This window comes from Hetaerina americana, unplaced genomic scaffold (assembly GCF_022747635.1).
Source record: "Hetaerina americana unplaced genomic scaffold, ioHetAmer1.1.p SCAF_6, whole genome shotgun sequence".
Classification (NCBI taxonomy): Eukaryota; Metazoa; Arthropoda; class Insecta; order Odonata; family Calopterygidae; genus Hetaerina; species Hetaerina americana.
In genome coordinates this window covers 79,843,685-79,862,825 of record NW_027287205.1, presented here as the reverse complement: position 1 = coordinate 79,862,825, position 19,141 = coordinate 79,843,685, and the positions used below count along the sequence as shown (strand labels likewise).

The window sequence follows — 19,141 nt, the reverse complement described above, 5'->3', positions numbered from 1 at the left end:
CTTTTCAACGATGACAATAACTGGATATCATTTTATCGAGGCAGTATTATACTGAGGTATAACTGACTCTTAAAATAAACTATGAATAATAATTATATTAAGATATAATTATTTACAACACGATAAGTACGTTTTGACTGATAAGTGTGCCTATCACCAGATCAGTTAGAAATTCTGCGTAGCGAAATATTTGCCCATTTAGGATATACATTTATAGTGTAATGAAGACACCTTTAGAATTATATGGATTCCAAAAAGGTAATAAGAGAAATGTTATGAGGACAAAGGAGGCAACATAATTATTAAAAGTTTATTTAAGCGGGTATTTTCAAGTCATACTTTGGTACTCTAAGTTTGACGTGACTTTTATATGGGAAAGAACTTGAAGGCTCAAAAAGGGGATAGCGACGCACAAATAAGGTCACCTTAAATGTAAGTTAATGATAAGTACTTGAATTAAAAGAATTTTATCAATAGTTGAAGTAATTTTCAATTTCACTCACCGTCCAACTTAATTACACCGTCTGTTTCTCCAAGTGAGTTTTTCGCCATGCACTTGTAGGAGCCGAAATCTCGAGCACTGACATTCCGTATCTTGAGCATCATGTATCTCTTGTACTTATTCTCCACTACAATGGTTTCGTACTTGTCCCCTGAAAATGAGAAATGTTTGATGTAAGACCGATTATGGCATACGTTTACACTGCTTCTCAACTTCCAAGTGCAATGCATGTCATCACCGAAACATTAATATATTTCATTTAAGATATGCTTCCATAAATAATATGAATATGATCGAATGGTCACTTGAAATATACCAAAATATTCATTATTAAATTCGCGGATCAAAAATAAATTAAACATATTTATAAATAATATTTAAATAACACACTCCGATGTTAAAGTTTGAGAAGGCAAGTTCAAAATTTAATTTTTATATACTCGCATTTTTTCAGCTGAAATTTATATGACACCCTCCAGAACATACAACGGTACCATCGACATCGGTACATCGAATTATTTCTATCGAATGTTCATTTGAGTATTTGCTTATATGTAATACTAGTATTTTCACTCGACGCTTCTTGAATTTTTCCGCAAGCATATTTATTACTCATATATATTGTACTATATTAAATAATTTATGGCATATATATATATGCCATAAATATATATATATATATATATATATATATATATATATATATATATACTCATACTATATATACAGAAACATATATAAGGAAAAGGGATAGGAACACGTATAAAGGACGAACACAATAGAGGTGGGGAAGGCGGAATCGAACGGATCACAAGAGTAAAAATATGTCCTCAACCGGGACTCGAACACCGGATCTTTCCACTTGCCGGGCGGATGCTCTCAACCACTTGAGCTATCGAGGATATGTAATTTACCCTGAGATCCGTGGGTCTTATATGTCGCCTCCCTCCCTATCCTATTCCTATCCCTTTTCCTTATATATGTTTCTGTATATATAGTATGAGTATTTATTCGCCGTTTGGCGGGATTTCGTGTTTGAATGTGTATTTGGCCAATGTGGCTCATCTCTTTCTTCTGGCTATGCGTGCCACGAAACGCACTGTTCTTTTCCTGTATGATGTTGTATGAATTCTAACCACTAACCTTTCCTCTTGTGTATTGTCTATTTCTCCTTTGGTGGGTGAAACAGCCCCCTGACGCCATCTCTTGGCTAAAGAATCGGGGCGCTTGGCGACATATAAGACCCACGGATCTCAGGGTAAATTACATATCCTCGATAGCTCAAGTGGTTGAGAGCATCCGCCCGGCAAGTGGAAAGATCCGGTGTTCGAGTCCCGGTTGAGGAAATATTTTTACTCTTGTGATCCGTTCGATTCCGCCTTCCCCACCTCTAATGTGTTCGTCCTTTATACGTGTTCCTATCCCTTTTCCTTATATATGTTTCTGTATATATAGTATGAGTATTTATTCGCCGTTTGGCGGGATTTCGTGTTTGAATGTGTATATATATATATATATATATATATATATATATATATATATATATATATATATATATATATATATTCATCCATTCCTATGGAAATAGTTATAAGGAAATGGGATGGGAACACATATAAAAGACGAGCACAGGAAGGTTAAGGAGGGTGGTATTGGGCAGATCATAAGCGCAAAAAAAGCAACTCAATTATACATTTGTAGTAATGAAGTACATCGGCTTGTTACCTAAAACATGGGAATGAGAAAGGCGTGTGAGAAGTTGGTACCGCGAGTGCTTTCGGACGAACAAAAGGAAACTCGCACGCTGATCTTCCAAGAGCGATCTTCTCGACCACGTGAGTGAGGGTCAAAATATTTTAGACTGGGAACTAGACTCTCTTCCCTCGTCTCAAATCCGTGCTTAAGGACGCCACCACGGCTCGGTGGAAGTGTTTACAACAGGCCGTGACGAGGGAGCTTAACAGCATTTCGGGCGCCACCTTCCAGAAGGCGTAGGGGGCGTGGAAATCCCGCTGTGAGCGATGTGTGGACCCACAATGGTGCTAGAATTTTTAACGAATCAATCAATTTCGACTTTTGTGCGAAATAATCAATTCTGGCAATAATTTTTTTTATCGAATCAGAATACACATATGCTTGACAATTGAATGACCCAAGAAAAAAGCAAAGAGTACGCAAAAGTAGAAACTTACACGAGGATTAATTAGAAATTTCCGCGATTAAGTCTTCTTCCCTCCTTCCTCTTAATTCAGTGGGGGAAGTGTATTCTTGTTCTTTAAATTAGATAAGGTGATTGTGCCGCCAAAAATTCTTATCAATCCTAGTATGAGTGTCTCTTTTTTTGAGTTATGATATTAATTTTTCATGTGTCACCCAGGTTTTAAATTTGCAAGCACATCTGTGTAAATTTGGGTCCAGATGTGTGTATGCTCGGTAAAGTGTCTTAACTGGAGCAATTATCCCTGTAGAATTCATAATAATGCTGTATTTCTCCACTGGTGGGTTTGATTTTGGGCTTTCAGTGAGATAAGAAATTACATAAACCACCGTAGGTATGATACCCCAGAGTAAATCTATTAAAATTAACCCAATAAAATACCCCGAGCTTTGCTAAAAATATTCTAAGTTCTAAAAACGGTTCAATAGGCAATAAGTCCTCGTTCGGTCCAGACGCTCATTACAATTGTTGAAGATGCCTAAGTAGCCCCTTTTTATTTGCTTTGAGTTAATAGCATTCTCTGGTCTGAGGTCCTTTCGAAACTGCGTTGAATTAAAAAATCTTTTGAGGCTCCCATCGATTGAATAATTAAACAGGTGCATTCTTCGCATAAATGAGAAGTGCAATTTTATTCACAGAGCACCTTTTAGTTCATACCACCTCTAAATTACCAAAACAGGAATATTCTTGGGACGAAATTTTTGAAATTTCAGATATCTTTATCAGATTCTGCTTGGCGTTCTGATTTGCAGAAGCCTATATTGTAAATATCTCTTTAAACTAAGTTCGTTACTAATGAAAAATCCCCGGTCACTCGCACGATATCTTAGTCTTAATGATGTGGTTCGTTAGTGAATGAAAGCTTAAGATACTGATGGAGTATCTTAAGTCTAGAGAAAATTTTGGTGCTTCACCGCCTCCGTGGATGAAGTTAATCTTTCTCCTTCACGTAAGAGCACTTTTAATGGGCCCATCATCGCCTTACCTCTTCCAGATCACCTTGTGGACGTGCCGAATCCCCGATTCCAAGAAGTGTACATATTCCTTCAAAAATCTACCCACGTGAAGTTTTTGTTTCCTCAGTTGCTTCCGCTGTGAGACGTTCATTCGATACAGACGTCGGGATTAATTATAAAAGGAGCTATTGAGACTGTGCGCTTCCATGCCTTAAAAAAATTATTAGGTGCCTCAAAAATTCCTCTTTTGAAAGGACTTCAACGCCGAAGGTTAGTTGTAGTCCTAGGAGTTGTGACCGAGTTGTCTTCGAAAAATAGTTCAGAATTATCACTATCAAAAATTTAATATTATCTTTCCTCTTTTCTCGTTGCATTCGGCCTGTTATCCAGTTTATAAATTTAGGAAATAGGGGTTATTTGCATCATTAGTTACGCGCAAATTTACAAATCCAATAGGGGAAACGTGCACAGCGTCACTTAGCATCAAAAACACGGGCTATCAATGCGAGGTTTATCTCTTTCACCCATCTCCAAGCTGCCTGCCAATCTGTTTATTTCCTCATGATTCGTATGCCCTGACGTGTCCCCTCAGTTGGCGTCTGGTTTATTTTGAATGATTTTTACTATTGCCCGCACCCGGAATTCCTCCCCTTTAGTAAATCTTTCCAATATGACTTTTTGTAAGATCTTGTACCTCAGGATGAATGCTATCAGCTACTGTTTTGTAAGGCCATTGGTGTGAATACTTTGTTTGCCTGACCTGGTCAAGGGGAGCCTCTTACTAGAGAAGTAATTCCGCTGAAGAACTGCCTAGTTCACGTGTAAACCTATTGGAGTGACAGAGATGAATCGCCAACTTTCATTCATTCATGAAGCTCAATCTTTCCCCTCTTAAGTATGTCAACTTAAGTACTCAACAACAAAAATTCCTTTTCGATGCATATTACGAATACGGTTGCCATGTTTGCACTATTTTAGCACTATATTGCTGCTTTCTGGTAGCATACTGCTAACTGAGGGACACTCATCATATTACAAAGGCTAACTATCGGGACAGTGGGGCACCATTTGGAAATTTTAGTGCACTTTCGAGGATTAACCCTTTTACCCCCACATACATACTTTCTTCACTCACTTTCTTTCCACTCTATCGATTACTTCTTCATTAGTCTAACTATTATAAGTTTGTCCTCATTTGGTAGCGTAACATTTTTTTCGCCTTAAATTTAATTACCCCTGCTAATACTGTCTGTGCGTAACAACTGACGAAGGTGATTTTATTATGTATTTTTTCATGAGCTACCTTTTTCATTTCGGCGAGTGCTATAAATGCGGTTAGCAATTCTGCATCTCAATCAATACTTTTTCACGCATCTCTTCTTATTATTTTTGTTAATATATTGCGAGTGATTCCGTAGACCAGTCGAGCTGCGGATAAATATTTGTAAAAAAAACTTGAATAAGCGGTAGAATTTTTATACTAATAGAAAAAATCTTAAACACGTTAAAATGCATGATCCAAAGAATTTATTTGAAATAAATTTTCTATTCTTTTGCGAACGTGGGCGTTTACCCTCGTTTTAAATTTATCCATTTTTTTCACTCATTTCTTTGTCTTAATTCTCATCCAGGCTAAAATCCAAGTCAGGTATAATTCGTTTTCCGCAGTTATAGCTCTGTCGTTCGATAATCGCAGATTTTCTCCGTGTTTCCGCACGCCTTCTCTAATCATTTATTTGATCCCATCCGTTGCTTCCACAATGCATTCATTAATAACCTAGCAAGATAATGAGCAATCCATAATTTTGCTATTTTCCTACTTTATTCATATATCTTCAATGTACATACTCATTTTTTTGTAACGTGTACCAATATCCTCTCGCTGAATGCAATGTCAACACTATGCCGCTTTGCAGTTTGTTCCAATCCGCATCTTTAAATTTTTTTCCACTTCCACGTGTGCAATGTAGACCAGTTGTTCTTTATGTGATTATTTCTTCCTAATAAGAAAGAAGGCATTTGGAGTTTCTATATTTTCATATATTTTATTTCTATGGAAAGGAATGGATTAGGCATGCTGGGAAGGGAAGTAGAAAGTATGTGAAAGAATAATTCATTGAAGTGTGAGGTGACACAACTTTCAGCAACATAGGCTGTGTCTCGTTGGAAGAGCGCGTGGAATGGAGCGATGCTAAGTTAGTGTCCATCCGAAACCTACCTTAAGCAATAGACCACCGATAAAAATAATAGTTTCATATTTATGCGGTATCATATACGAGTTTCATGAAATGTAGATAGCACGGAGCGAGGGTTTAATTGCATTAAATTAAGTTTTAATTACACTAATTAATTACATTGTGAAGTTTCATTAAATGTGGCTAAGACGAAGCCAAAGTTTAATCACAGATTGAAGCTCTTGCATTAATTGGAAGGCAGTCTCTTTAGTAGAGACATTGAATATGTATTATTAGCCCCATAGTACTACGATAGGAATGATCATGCTAATAAAATTATAGAGTATAAGGCAGAACAGATGTATTTAAGATGTCGTTTTTTCCACGAACGATAGGGGATCCTAATAACATTGCCCAACCGCGGTAGTGTCATGTTCGGGTAAAAATTAGTTTGGTGTTTGTTCACCCCCATATACATAAAAATATTTTAACAACAAATAGAAAAAACAGGATTCTTACGAATATAACAAACTTTGCATGGCCCAACGGTTCGTGACACAATTGTTTCCGTTTCTTTCTTATCATATATTTTCATCCCTCTCTCCAGTTTGTATTTGATTATACGCACAAGAATATGCAGTTGTAAGACGTATTGCACAGAAAACGCATTTTTCCAAGGATGAATAACGTTCGGAGTTGTGAAAGGAGATTCGCATATCTCTAGGTGCCTCCTTGTGAAACATTGTCTACAATTGTGAACGAAAAATATCCGTAGTCGAACAAGACTTTAAGCAAAACGGCATGACATTTTAGAAAGGAAAAGATTCCGGACAAAGATTGGAATAAAATACCACTTATTTTTGTGTGTGTGTGTGGAACTATTTTCTTCGATTTGCATCTCCGTCACGGCGCCACAGGGGAAATTGCAAGTTTTTCCTCTACTTGGGTAGGGGTGAGAGACACCCCAACGTCTTGGAACGTGTGTGCTGGAAAATTGAAGCTTTCCCTCTTTACCCAGTAACCGTGGCGGAAAGGCAAATAAAATCGTGAAGCGATTTGCATTCCCCTGTACACTTTGGACACGGCGAAGGAAACTGCCGGAATGAAAAGGATTCTTTGCCACCACGGAGTAGGAACGAGATTTGGAATTGATTTTCGGTGCCTCACGGAAAGGGGATTTCATCTTTGACCGTGGTCTATGGTAGATTTGGTCATCTCGGTATTGATTCCCCTGGCGCGAGACTTTCTTTCAATTCTCCTGGATTTGTACTGCCAACTCAGTGGCCTGAAATGCGATACGACCAGTTGAAAATAGAAAAATGTTACCGTGATGTATATTCAAGATCTAAAAATATTTCTTGTTAACATGTCTCACCTTACATTGGGATAGAAATGCTTTGATTATCAATTTAAATGTCACCGTTGTGCTTGATCTCTCAAAATAGACATGTTTTATGGACATAAATAAAAGAATATCACTCTTCATCACTCGTCATTCTACGCTCTGTGAATGGAGGCTTAGAAAAACTTTATGAGCATTAACAAAATGCAGACAAATTATTCAGGGGTAAAAATAGGAAAATATGCGTTAATACTTGAGTTGTAGAATTAGAAAAATAATGGGAAAAATTCTCTATTTTAGATTCAATGCTATATTGCAGTAATGCGATTTCGAAGAAGGCATAAACATGGCATTATAAATTTCGACGGAATTCCACTAATCTTGTTGGCTAAAATATGAAGAAACCGCACAATTTCCCAAGATATGAATATTATTATCATAATTAATTTATTTATGACTGTCATACCGCAAAATTATGTTCACACATTTTTTAAATTTTTTCTAATTGATTCAATCCAATTCAAACGGATTGACGCATAAGAAGTTCAAGCAAGTTGATAAATTGCCTTTTAATAATGGTAAGTCGTTATAATATACCCACCCACCTTAACTCAGGGAGGAATTACACCTTAATGAAAGACACAGTATCTCCGGGGGAAAATTTTGAATCATAGAATTCGGATTGGTACTTAATGTATAACACTAAGGTTCGAGTGATGCAAGAGAATTTTCAATTGTAGTTAATCATACTTATCAAAATTGTTCAAAAAATCTTTACAGAACTATTGAATTACTTCGAAAATAAAGGAGTAAAGATATAGTCTTCAGAAGTGACTTAATAACTGAACATAATAACGATTGAATCGTATTGAAAATGTATTCAAGTCGAAGCAAAATATTCCTTGATTGAGTATAATTTGTAATAATTGCATATTGTGTTTTTGACGGTAAGTATGATTTGGAGATGTTAAGAGCAAAGCTGTGTATTAGAATGTGGGACTCAGTTTACATGCTCGTGCATATGTTTCGGAATATTTCTCAGATAAGTCTTAATAATCTGCTTCAAATTTGACGAGGAGTTTAAAAATATTGACATGAACGGATTCATTAAATGTGATTCAGAAACTGCTTTAAATATAATTTGGTGTAAAACATGCACCGTAAATTAAGCAGATTTTGTGAGGTCTTATCGATATTATTATAAAAATAATGCAACTCGTGTACATTGTGTCATTGCAAGCGAAAGAGTTCTGAGGTTAAGAGTCACCGATAATATAGTGATTAATTTATAAAGACTTCTCTACACGGCGCTATATTTACCGTTGCATGTGGTTTGTAATCATGGAGCCACGTGCCTCGGAGTGCATTTCAAATGAATAATGACCGAAATACGTGCTCGGATTGGCAAACCATAGAGTAGCGCGCTATCTAACTGGTGATCGGCATTTGTCTCTGTCTTTCTTCCCCGACTGAAAATCCTCAGCTAGCTGAAAAAGCGTCTGCAATCGCGAAATCGGTGCATTTTCTTTGCTGCGCATCCCACGCGACTTGCATATCCGCCGGAAGATGAAAAAATTAGGTCTTTCAGCACCCGAATCCAAACCTCCTCCCGAGTCTCCACTTTCCTCCCTACCTTTGCTCTTCTTATTTAATTCCCGAGACAAGTCAGGGTTTCACGTTCGCTTGTCACTGCTATGCAGGAACCAACCTTCTGCCGCGTTGCTGTCAACCCTCGAAAAATGAAATGAAATGAAAAAATTTAATTTGGTGTGAGGAAGGATAATTTTAATTTTGAATTTGACAGCTATTAGACAGGGGAAGGCTTTTGCTCAGAAATAAATGTGTTGCTTTCCCGTGAAATAGCGGGTAAATGACGTGTAACTACGAAACTATTTCTGATTTCATTTCGTTGGCAATGAAATGAAAGAGACATTATTGTAGTGATCAATTGTATCAAGTAGCTATGAAAATATTTGACCGTTTTATGCTATCACCAGTTGGTTTTTGCAATCAAATAGTTATTATAAAAAGTGCAAGGAATGTTACGTATACGGCACGCCGTATACGTAACATTCTAACTTAGCACGCCGAATTTAACAAATTTAGCTGCATAAATTCAAGTGGAATTTCCTGTATTGAAATTATATTCCGTGTATTTGGAATTCAGTTGTTGCACACTATTAGGTGGACATTTGAAATGTAAGATTTTAATTATCTTTCGTCAGAGTAAACCTTCAAATGATCTATTTTGAATAAAAATGGCGAAGCTAACGTTAATTTCAAGTTTACCTTTGTATTTACTTATTTTTGGTAACCACGTTTTATCAATTTATATTTATCGATATTTATTTTCGTGTCAATTTATATTTTTAAAATACCTTACAATTGTTATTCCATTCGCCACTTGGCTACCGACACTTTTTAGCTAAGAGTAGAAAGATATGATTTGGATAACAAGAAAAGAATAGCTATATTTCCTATATATTTAAAATTCAATATTGTAAAAGTCCGAGTTAGAAATGTAGTCATTAATATTTTCTATGGTAAACGCTCATGCCCCTATCGCTTACAAGCTAAGAGAAATAACACCTCCAGCGTAACGTCAAAAAGTGACCTTGTTTTTTTAGTACGTAAAGGATTGCTTGGCGAAACTTGGCCTTTACTAAATTGATTCAAGACTTGGTATTGGAAACTCTTTATAGGTGAAACTGTGGCTCAAGGGTATCCCAAAGGGTGCCAAAAAATGGTGAAAAAAAGAGAGACGATCAGGGTGACATAACTTTGAAGTTAACTCTTGCAAATCAAATCGCTACCAATTAACTAAATGAAGTTTCTAACCTCGCGTGAATCTTCGGCTACCTCGTGGAATATTTAATCAGGGGAATGTTGGAACTCTTAGATGTTGGTGTAAATACAATTTCAGTATTATGAAGCCATACATTCTGAGCCACGGCATTACTATATCTATCCACTCTGTTATGAGAGGTGAATGTGAAAAGGATACGAAATTGGATATTGGTTGAAACACAATCTACAGTCATTTTTTATGATCACTGAACAGCATGTTTCACACGAGGTTGGATCAAAATAAATCCTTAAAATTTAAATATTTTTTATCTCATAATTTCTTGATTACTAAAGGTTCTCACTCATAAAATTTTCATATATAGTCCAATTTGCGTACAATAGAAGTACTTCAGCGATTCGGAAGTTAACGGATACCACTAGAAAAACTATAGCTTTAACTTCTCTAAAAGCCTCTATAATCACAGCACGGTGTTTGACTGATCTGATTGAGGTCAACTGGAGCCTGATATGGAAACAACACCGTTTATGAACCTCTAGTCTAGGCGGTATTGCTAGGGTGAAATAGGCGACTCACCATTCTGAACTTTCATTCGTCGGCGAATGCAGATATGTTTCTCTCCCCTTAGTTCTGAGTAAATAAATGAGAGAACTGTTTCTCTGTGGCGCATGTTGAAAGTGGAGCGGCTATGTTTACGCTATGTTTGCGGCGTATTGGTGCGCTTTGGTACCGCGCTGCCAGTTGCAGGCCCCTCATCAAACCACTGCGGGAAATGAAAATTTGCACCAAATTGTAGCGCAGTTTTAAAGCTTTCGCTTGACTCACCCTCGTAAAAAACATCTTCCTAATTAATGCTTTATAATGCAACTACAGGTAATTCTTGGAAGTTTAGCGAACTACCGCAGATATGGTGCTAATTAAATTAAAGGGGTCCTTCGCATTTACATACAGACATTTTGAGGAAAAAAAAGTCGCCTTGAACAGGATTCGAGTCCGTATCTTGTTCTAACCGGGTGATTCAACCAATAAAGCCACCGAGGCTGTGAACTCATATGCTATTCAATTTAAAATGTTTTAAATCTCTTTTAAATTCATATTGTAGTATGATGCCTTGGTAGCTTAATTTCTTCAAGCGAAGGAGACCGAGTTCGGGTCCCGGTTGAGGAAAAGGATTTTCACCTTGTAAAAATTCTGTATTTATATTTATTTGATATTTCTCACGATTTCAATAAATATAGGATATACATGATATTTACGTATATGTGGTCTACGCCTAAGGTTATTAATATTTTATATACATCATAATGGTAATTTCCATCTTTTAAGCTGAACATATTAATAGGACCTTGCAATCACGCTAATGCACATGTAAAACACAATGATGAATATTTTGGCATATTTTACGAATATTTAGGTTTCTAAGTATAATAAACGTCTAAACATATGGCGTTGGCACACTGGAGTTTACGTTAAATTACATGAGTGCAAATCTTGATCTACGATTAGGTTTGTACATATATCCTCAGAATTAGAAACTGAGAAAGTTCAGTGGATAGATCCCTCGGTGATACTTCTCATTTCGGCTTCTTATCCATCTTTCGCGCGCTATTTGGCATCATCCGTCAAAGGTTGCGTGTTCATTGACTAGTATTCGGGACGAGATCCTTTTCTCGCTTACTGTTGTTAACAAACTACTAAGGATATCAAATAGGTTTGCAATATTTGTCCTTGAAGTCTTTTCTCTTCTCCTTATGAAATGTCTTCACCTTAAAAAGAAATGGTTCAAATTTCATCAATTACATTTAATCAGGCACTAGTGGGTCGGTGGGTTCAAATGTTTTGCTAGAATGAACTTCAGAGTCTCACATCTGTATTTTTCACTCTCATTCCGTAACCAAAGCAGCATTCAGGTAAACAACCAGCATATTTGATTTCTATTCAGATAAACATTGTTTTTCGAAAAGTGTTTATAGTACACGTACTAAGAAGCTTAGAAAAAGCACCAAAAATAAATACTGGCATTAATTGATAAGTGATACAGCATTAGTATTTAACTAAGAAAAGTATGGATGCTATTAGAAAAACGCTTTTCCAAATAGTTTTTACTTTTATGTCAACTATACGTAGAGTGATCACAAGGACAGCCCTTAACTGATTATTATTGTACATAATATTGGTAAACGCAACCACTCCCCTGAATTACCGCAGCACTCGTATGGATAATTCATTATATTCATAAAGGAGCCTAAACATAAATCCTCTTTACTTGGTTAACATCACCTCACAGTTCGTTTCTTATCTAACCTGAGAGTATTTCCAATCTTAGAGAGCTTCAGCGGCCGAGAATAATAAAACCAAACTATTTGTGGCATATTAATTAATGCCGTGTGGTACCCTTCGATGTCTCGGAGCCCTCCTCGTGAAGGGAAATAGCGAGCACAGAAGTGGGTGAGCGGTAAGAGGTAACGAAGTTGAATTAATTAATTAATAATAATTAATACTATTATGGTGTCATATTTTTAAAGGTGGATTTTGGATGAAAACATACTGAACGCCGCTTCATTCTTTGAATTCAAATGACCCTTGACTTTCCACACTGCAATAAATCTTTCTTCAAGTCTGCATAAATTTTAACTCTCATTCCATCGAAATTGCCTATTCTTTTTAAATATCAGGAGCATCTCAATTCCTATAATTTGTGAACGTTGATTCTCACCTTATAGCTATCACATCGCAGACTTGATAATCAAGCTTAATCTACCGCAAACCTTACTGGTTTCAGAATTCCGTCTCCATAATTACTTGAATACCGATTCATCTCGGGCTACTTGTGCCCTTTTCATTGCGTATTTGTTAAAAATCACCAGAGGGAATGAACATCCCTGTCTTACTCTTCTTTTTAATACTATCCATCCCAACTATTAATCCCCCACTCTCACCTGAGCAGTCTGAAAAATGCACAGGTTGTGGATAAGTCTCCCAATCCTCCAATCTACTCCTGTATCTTCTGCAATACATACACTTATTCTACCAAGTTTCTTATTTCGCATGCGTTTTTGAAATCTACGAAACAAAGAGATACATTAGCAGTATTAGGTTTTGTAAAAAGTAGTGTAAAGGTAAAACTTTTGGTGAGGTTAACTTCTGATACGTGCAAATCGAGTAATTATACACTGTAAAATGAATATCAAAATTTTGGATCTGTCTGGGGATTTTCAGTTTTATGCGTATTTCCAATGCACAGTAGAAAACATTGCTTATTGACCGTACAGAGAACAAGGGATCCCCGTTATCCATCGGTATCGACACAAAAGGATTCAGTATGTCAAATTCAAACATTTCTGTATTTTGCGAATCGGATAAGCATTCGTGTGATATTTGTATCCATTCACTTTTACATACGCCGGGAAGATTTGTTTTTCATTCCAAAAAGTTCGCCAGACCTACGGTTCCCGGAGGCGCCTCAGAGCAGAGCTTGCTGTATGCTTCCTTTTTTACTTAGGTGGCGCTGGTACCCCAATAGGTGACTCAGCCATGCGTCCCTGGGACGGCTTCATGGATATTATGCAGATGTAACATCCCTTGGGATGTCGCCCCCCTTTGCTTTGGACTTTAGTCAGAGAATCACGTCCACCCATATATCTACTCTGATAAGAGCGTTTCCTCTTATATGCAACCCTTTCTACAAGATATTGGTTAAAATAATTACGGTAAAATTAGAAAAATATATAATGTAATGTATTTACAATGAAATAATTCACAATTTCGTCACTAAGATTAAATGACAAAGGCATTAAAAACACCTCACTGTCCAAATGCAGAAATTTCGAGTGGTTTTAGCTACTCAATTATTTTCTCTTTTTTTCACCCAATTTCTACCACTTTTATTTATTGATGATAGTCAATTCTTTAAGCTGAGTTGTATAAACACAGATTAACTGCTAGTACATGAGTAAATGCTACAAGGTTTAGACGAGGGTATTACGAAATGTTTCATTCTATTTCAACTCTTGGACTTAATATCAATACTTTATCGCTAAGTGTCTTACCACCTATATTTATTAAAGTTCCGAAACTGAAATTGGGTCGAACTCTATCTTGGATTTTTATTTTCCCTAATAGTAGAAAATGGTAAAAGTATGGGCGCATTTTGTCGTGAATTCTTATTCCCCTCACAGTAAATTATGCTAATTAAGATATCTATTAACAAGAGGTCTAAGAGCAGGAGCAATAAAAAACTTTAAATGAGTATTTCATGCCAATGTGATTTGATTTAATATATGTATCCCATCGCAATTCCTAGCTAAGCTTAACGACGGCCTGTTTACGGCCATCGGTGAAAATGCTAAGGCCTCAACTACCGGATTTGTTTTTTCTAATTTCCTGTCGCAAAGTTCTTTTCTTCCTTCCTGGACCGCTACAAAATTCCAATAGAAATACATCTTAGAGAGTTTCAGCGGCTGAGAATAATAAAACCAAACTATTTGCGGCATATTAATGCCGTGTGGTACCCTTCGATGTCTCGGAGCCCTCCTCGTGAAAGGAAATAGCGCGCACAGAAGTGGGCGAGCGGCGAGAAGTGCCCCTGCCCCCTCACAGTTTTTGGACGGCCCTGGTTCCCTCTCCGCTGCAAGGGAGGGCGATTGCCCGGGGAACCATTGAGGCCGTTGCAGCAAATTTCAGAGACGGTGGCAGCTGCATTCCTATTGCCATTTCCGAAAAAGTTGAAACTCGCATAGATTATGCCGGCGTGTTTTTCCAGTGCCCGGCAAAGCAGACGAAATAAGTTTTGACTCGGCCCCCTTCCCCAAGGAGACAGTGAACGGAGAACGCCGCGAGATATGGAAAACATTTTGGTCCCTGCACCACACCGTTGCATTACCCGAATCATTCCTTCTGTTGCCCTTAGGGCATTAAAGTCGGTGGATCTTATTTATGACATTTTCTTCGAAGACTTTTAAGAAAATAAACTGCAAATTATATGATGTAGTTATGTGTCAAATTCCTTGAAAGTTTGTCATTTAATTTCTATGGTATGGAATTAAAATATTAATTTAATCATATATTAATGCTATAGTTCTATAGTTTAAAAATAACATGCTCACGAAAGTTAGGGCAAATCCGGTTTTAGTGCGACAGACTGCGCAAAAATACTATCTGCTGCAAATAACTGAATGAGTTGAATAATAGCAATGAACCCTGAAATATCAAAACAATGTTTTCCCGAATAATATCCAGTAAATTCAGTATAATTATAAAAGAAAGAATGGACTTGAAAATAAGTTTACTCTACATCTAAACTTAGAATCACTGTGTTTGAAAATAATAAAAATATACTTACCACATAAAATTTATTATGAAAATATCATTGGAAGGGAAAAAATTGGCCCAGCAAGGAAGGGGTGGAAATAGAATAAGCATACTAAACGGAATGAAGGGAGGAAGGAAGTTTGCGGTATTGAAGAAGGGTTTATTTTAGCGCCAGAAAAACTACAATGAGTTCCTGATCCGGCACCCTTATGTTGCAGAAATCTCCATGAGCATTTCAGAATTGGCATGTGGAACTGTGCGCGCTACAGCGTCGTTTTATCACTGCAGCATTCTGATAAAGATGCACCCAATGTGAAGAATTCTCGTAGATTAGCTCTTTTCGATTAAACTCGCCTTTGGTAAAAATCCACTGCAGCAACAGATGCTTTCTAATCTAAACGGATTCGTTTAGTACAATAAAATGCATTGATAAACAATTCCCCTTAAACTCAAAACAAACAAAATATTTTGGTCGATGGTCACGTCACGAATTCACGTCCCACGGAGAAATGATGTGCAATAATATTGGGCATTAAGCTTGGAAAATTGGTTTTGGAGCCCATGACCATGGTTAAGGATAAGATTGTGGAGATGAAGAAATGTCCCAAGTGATGGTCTTCTGCTGGTATTGGATGTTCTGGGATGGTAATGAGGAGGTAGACTATAAAGAATACCCTGGACATTCATAAACCACACAGTGTGATGACAAGTGTAAAATCGAGATACATTCTCAATTCTGATTGACCCCAAAATGTCAGAAAATTAGCAGAAGAGTGCAAATTACAGAAAAATTCAGTTCATTGCATTCTTACAGAAGATTTATCCATGAGAAAGGTGTGCCAAGATGGTACCCAAGGTGCTGTTAGAACACTGCTTGTGTGACAGTGATCCTAATTTTTAGACGTGGTTACGTGGTTATACGTGGTTACTGGTGACGAGACATTGAGCCTTTGAGTACCATTTTTGACCCCTGGATTATGTCATAGAGGCCATGACGAAGTACCTGAACAAGGATCCTATTGATGCCGTACAGGAAGCATGCCACATCTGGTGGAGGCACTGGAATTGTATCTCGATAAATAAAGGTGCTCCTTGTGTCCGACTTTGTATTTTTATTTATTTATTTATCGACTTAATTGGGCGAGGTTGAGATTAATAGTCTCCTCTTCCACCTGATCCTACATTACAGACATTATATTGAAGACAATCACATACAACCAAGCCCTAGATGGAGGGAAATCCACCTAGGCGGGAATCGAACCCGCGACCTTTGGACTAGCAGGCGAGGACGTTACCCCGCCGCCACCGAGGCCGGCAACCTTGTAGGGTAATTACTTCCCCCGAAATGCAACCCTCCTTCATTTTCAATCGTTCTTTCACTCGACTGCCGCCTCATTTTGTGTGAGAGAGAGAGAGGATCCTCCTAGTTCCCTCCCTCTCCCCCAAAGGCACTTTGTCAGCACGCAGTACACGTATGACCGACCGCCCTCATCCACTCTCTTCTCTCCCTCCTTCCCCTCTCGGTTCGCACCTTTCTCTTCAGTCCTCCGCCCCTCACCCCCCCCGTGCTCTTCACGGATTACTCTTTGAATCATCCCTTGTACTCCAATTCTACCCCAAATTCCCCTCCCCATCGAGGACCCCCCAACCCTTGATAGATCTACCCGCTTAATCGTACGCTCTCGGGTAAGCGAGGATATCGTTTAAGCCTATCTTTCTCCTTATCTTTCCCTCACCATCGTTTCTTTAAATTCTTGTTGCATATACGAGGGTCATCCGGAAAGTAGTACCCGTTCGTGAAATAAAGACACAAAAGTAAATATTAACAAACATAAAAAATTTTATTTGAAAGAGGATACTTTAAACTACTTCTCAACATAATCTCCAAGCAAATTAAGGCATTTGTCATAACGTGTGACAAGTTTCTGTATTCCTGCTGCATAGCCCTTCGCCGCCAGCTCATTGAGATACGCGAGGGACCCATCTTGCACAAATTTTTGCATAATGCAGATGGTGTTTAACAATTTCATGAACAATTGTTCGAGAAACATTGGGAAAATGCTCACAGATGTCATCAATTGTGACGCGCCGATCGTTCCTCACGAATTCGTCAACTGAGCTCACCAGTTGGTCTGTAATGACAGACGGTCTCTCCGAACGCTCATCGTCGTGTGTGTTCCCCCTCCCCATGTTGAAGTTGCGACACCACCGCCGAACAGACGACTCGTCCATTACATTGTCTCCATACACCTCCTTTAATTGGCGATGAATATCACATGGGCGAACGTTTCTTGCATTGAGGAATTTAATCACTGCCCTCACTTCACAACTGGCGGCGTTCTCAATTTTTTTAAACATTGTAAACAATCACAGAAACAACACAGGCAATGCTAGCGTCACGCAACTTGGCTCAGAGAAGGCAGACAAGCCACTGAAGCTATCTGACCTCGTCCAGCGGCTACTCGCGTCGTCAGCACTTCATGCGGCACGAACGGGTACTACTTTCCGGATGACCCTCGTACATGCAGGAAAGGATAGAATTCTGCGTCTTGATTCTTGAAGACGTGCCTCAATTCGAAGCGGGAGAAAGAGTACGTAGAAAGCGGTTTCCGAGCGTAAGACGTTGGGATTTTCGTCGAGTTTCACCTCCGGCGGTCCTAAGCGAAGTGGCTTCTCGAAATCTCTTTTTGTATTGATCCAATGCAGAACTACCTGGCTCGATAACTTAGCGAAAAAAATATCCACTGTGTTTCTAGAAAGATTTGGGGTTTATTATTATCGCACGAAAAAATAAAATGAAGAAAACCAACTGAGCAATTTCACTTGAATAATGCGATTAGTACCTGTTATTTTTTCACGATTCTGTTTGAAGCAAAAATAACAAATTGCATTGAAGTTTATTATTCGTTCTTTTTAATTTTAATCTTCTGGTGGGAAATGTTTCAAATAATGAATTTCTTTGACTAATACTTACGCCTTTCTGGGCATAATGATCCCTAACCTGCTAGTCAAAATTAACATTCGGGTATTTGACAGAGAATCATGGAGTGATGTTTAAAATAAGTGGATAAATATCGGTTTAAAAATTTTTTTCATACATACTGCCCATATACGGTGGATAAAATGTATTTCTAGATGGTTGAATTTTTTAGTAATAACAATTTTCAGAAGGTTCGGCGGAGTACGTGCAATATGTAAATACCCTCGCTCCTCATTGAGCTTTCAGTGAGCTATTTGGAGCTACTTATGGTAAACTTCTTATAGTATACTTCTTAAATTATACTCTTCTTGCTTTAACTAAGTCGCATCATATTTCGTTTGCTTTCCTCATTCCATTTGATATTGGTCATCACTAGTACGCAACTTGATCAACGCTGTTCCCAGAGTTATGCGTAAAATTTATGTTTCTTTTACTTGATTTTTCAAAGGTAATAACTCGATAAGTTCTTGTTCTTTGACTCTCAGATTCCTTTTCAGGCCGCATTCCCTTGACTATTTCTACCCTTCCATTAACGTTTTTTATACCAGCTCGCCTGCAACCCCTAAAGGATGTCCGGCGTATTTATCCCTTTTCTTCCACTCTTTTTCTGCCCTTCTCTCGCCTGGAGCGAATTGACTTGCTCGAGCGGAGTCTTGAGTCCCTTTGGGAGCCAGGAAGCCAAGGCAGACGACAGCAGCGCCCTTCAAAAAGTTCGTCCTGCTTCGAGACGGGGCGGTCAGGGGTGATGTGGGGGCAAGTGGCGGGGCAAAAGGTGCATCAACTCGAGGGACAAAGGGCCAATGCGCCTCCTCACTCAGAGGGACGAGTTCACGCCCTGGGTCAAGTGGCCTCG

The 19,141-nt window shown here is 38.0% G+C and overlaps 1 protein-coding gene across 1 annotated transcript in view; it reads right to left on the bottom strand.

Annotated features, from left to right (window-relative positions):
• The window catches only part of LOC139695169 (lachesin-like), a 160,606-nt gene that overhangs the window by 69,409 nt on the left and 72,056 nt on the right, over positions 1–19,141 (bottom strand). The window contains exon 6 of the mRNA XM_071593835.1: positions 504–653. Coding sequence (XP_071449936.1) covers positions 504–653 — 150 coding nt within the window. The remainder of the gene's footprint in view (positions 1–503; positions 654–19,141) is intronic.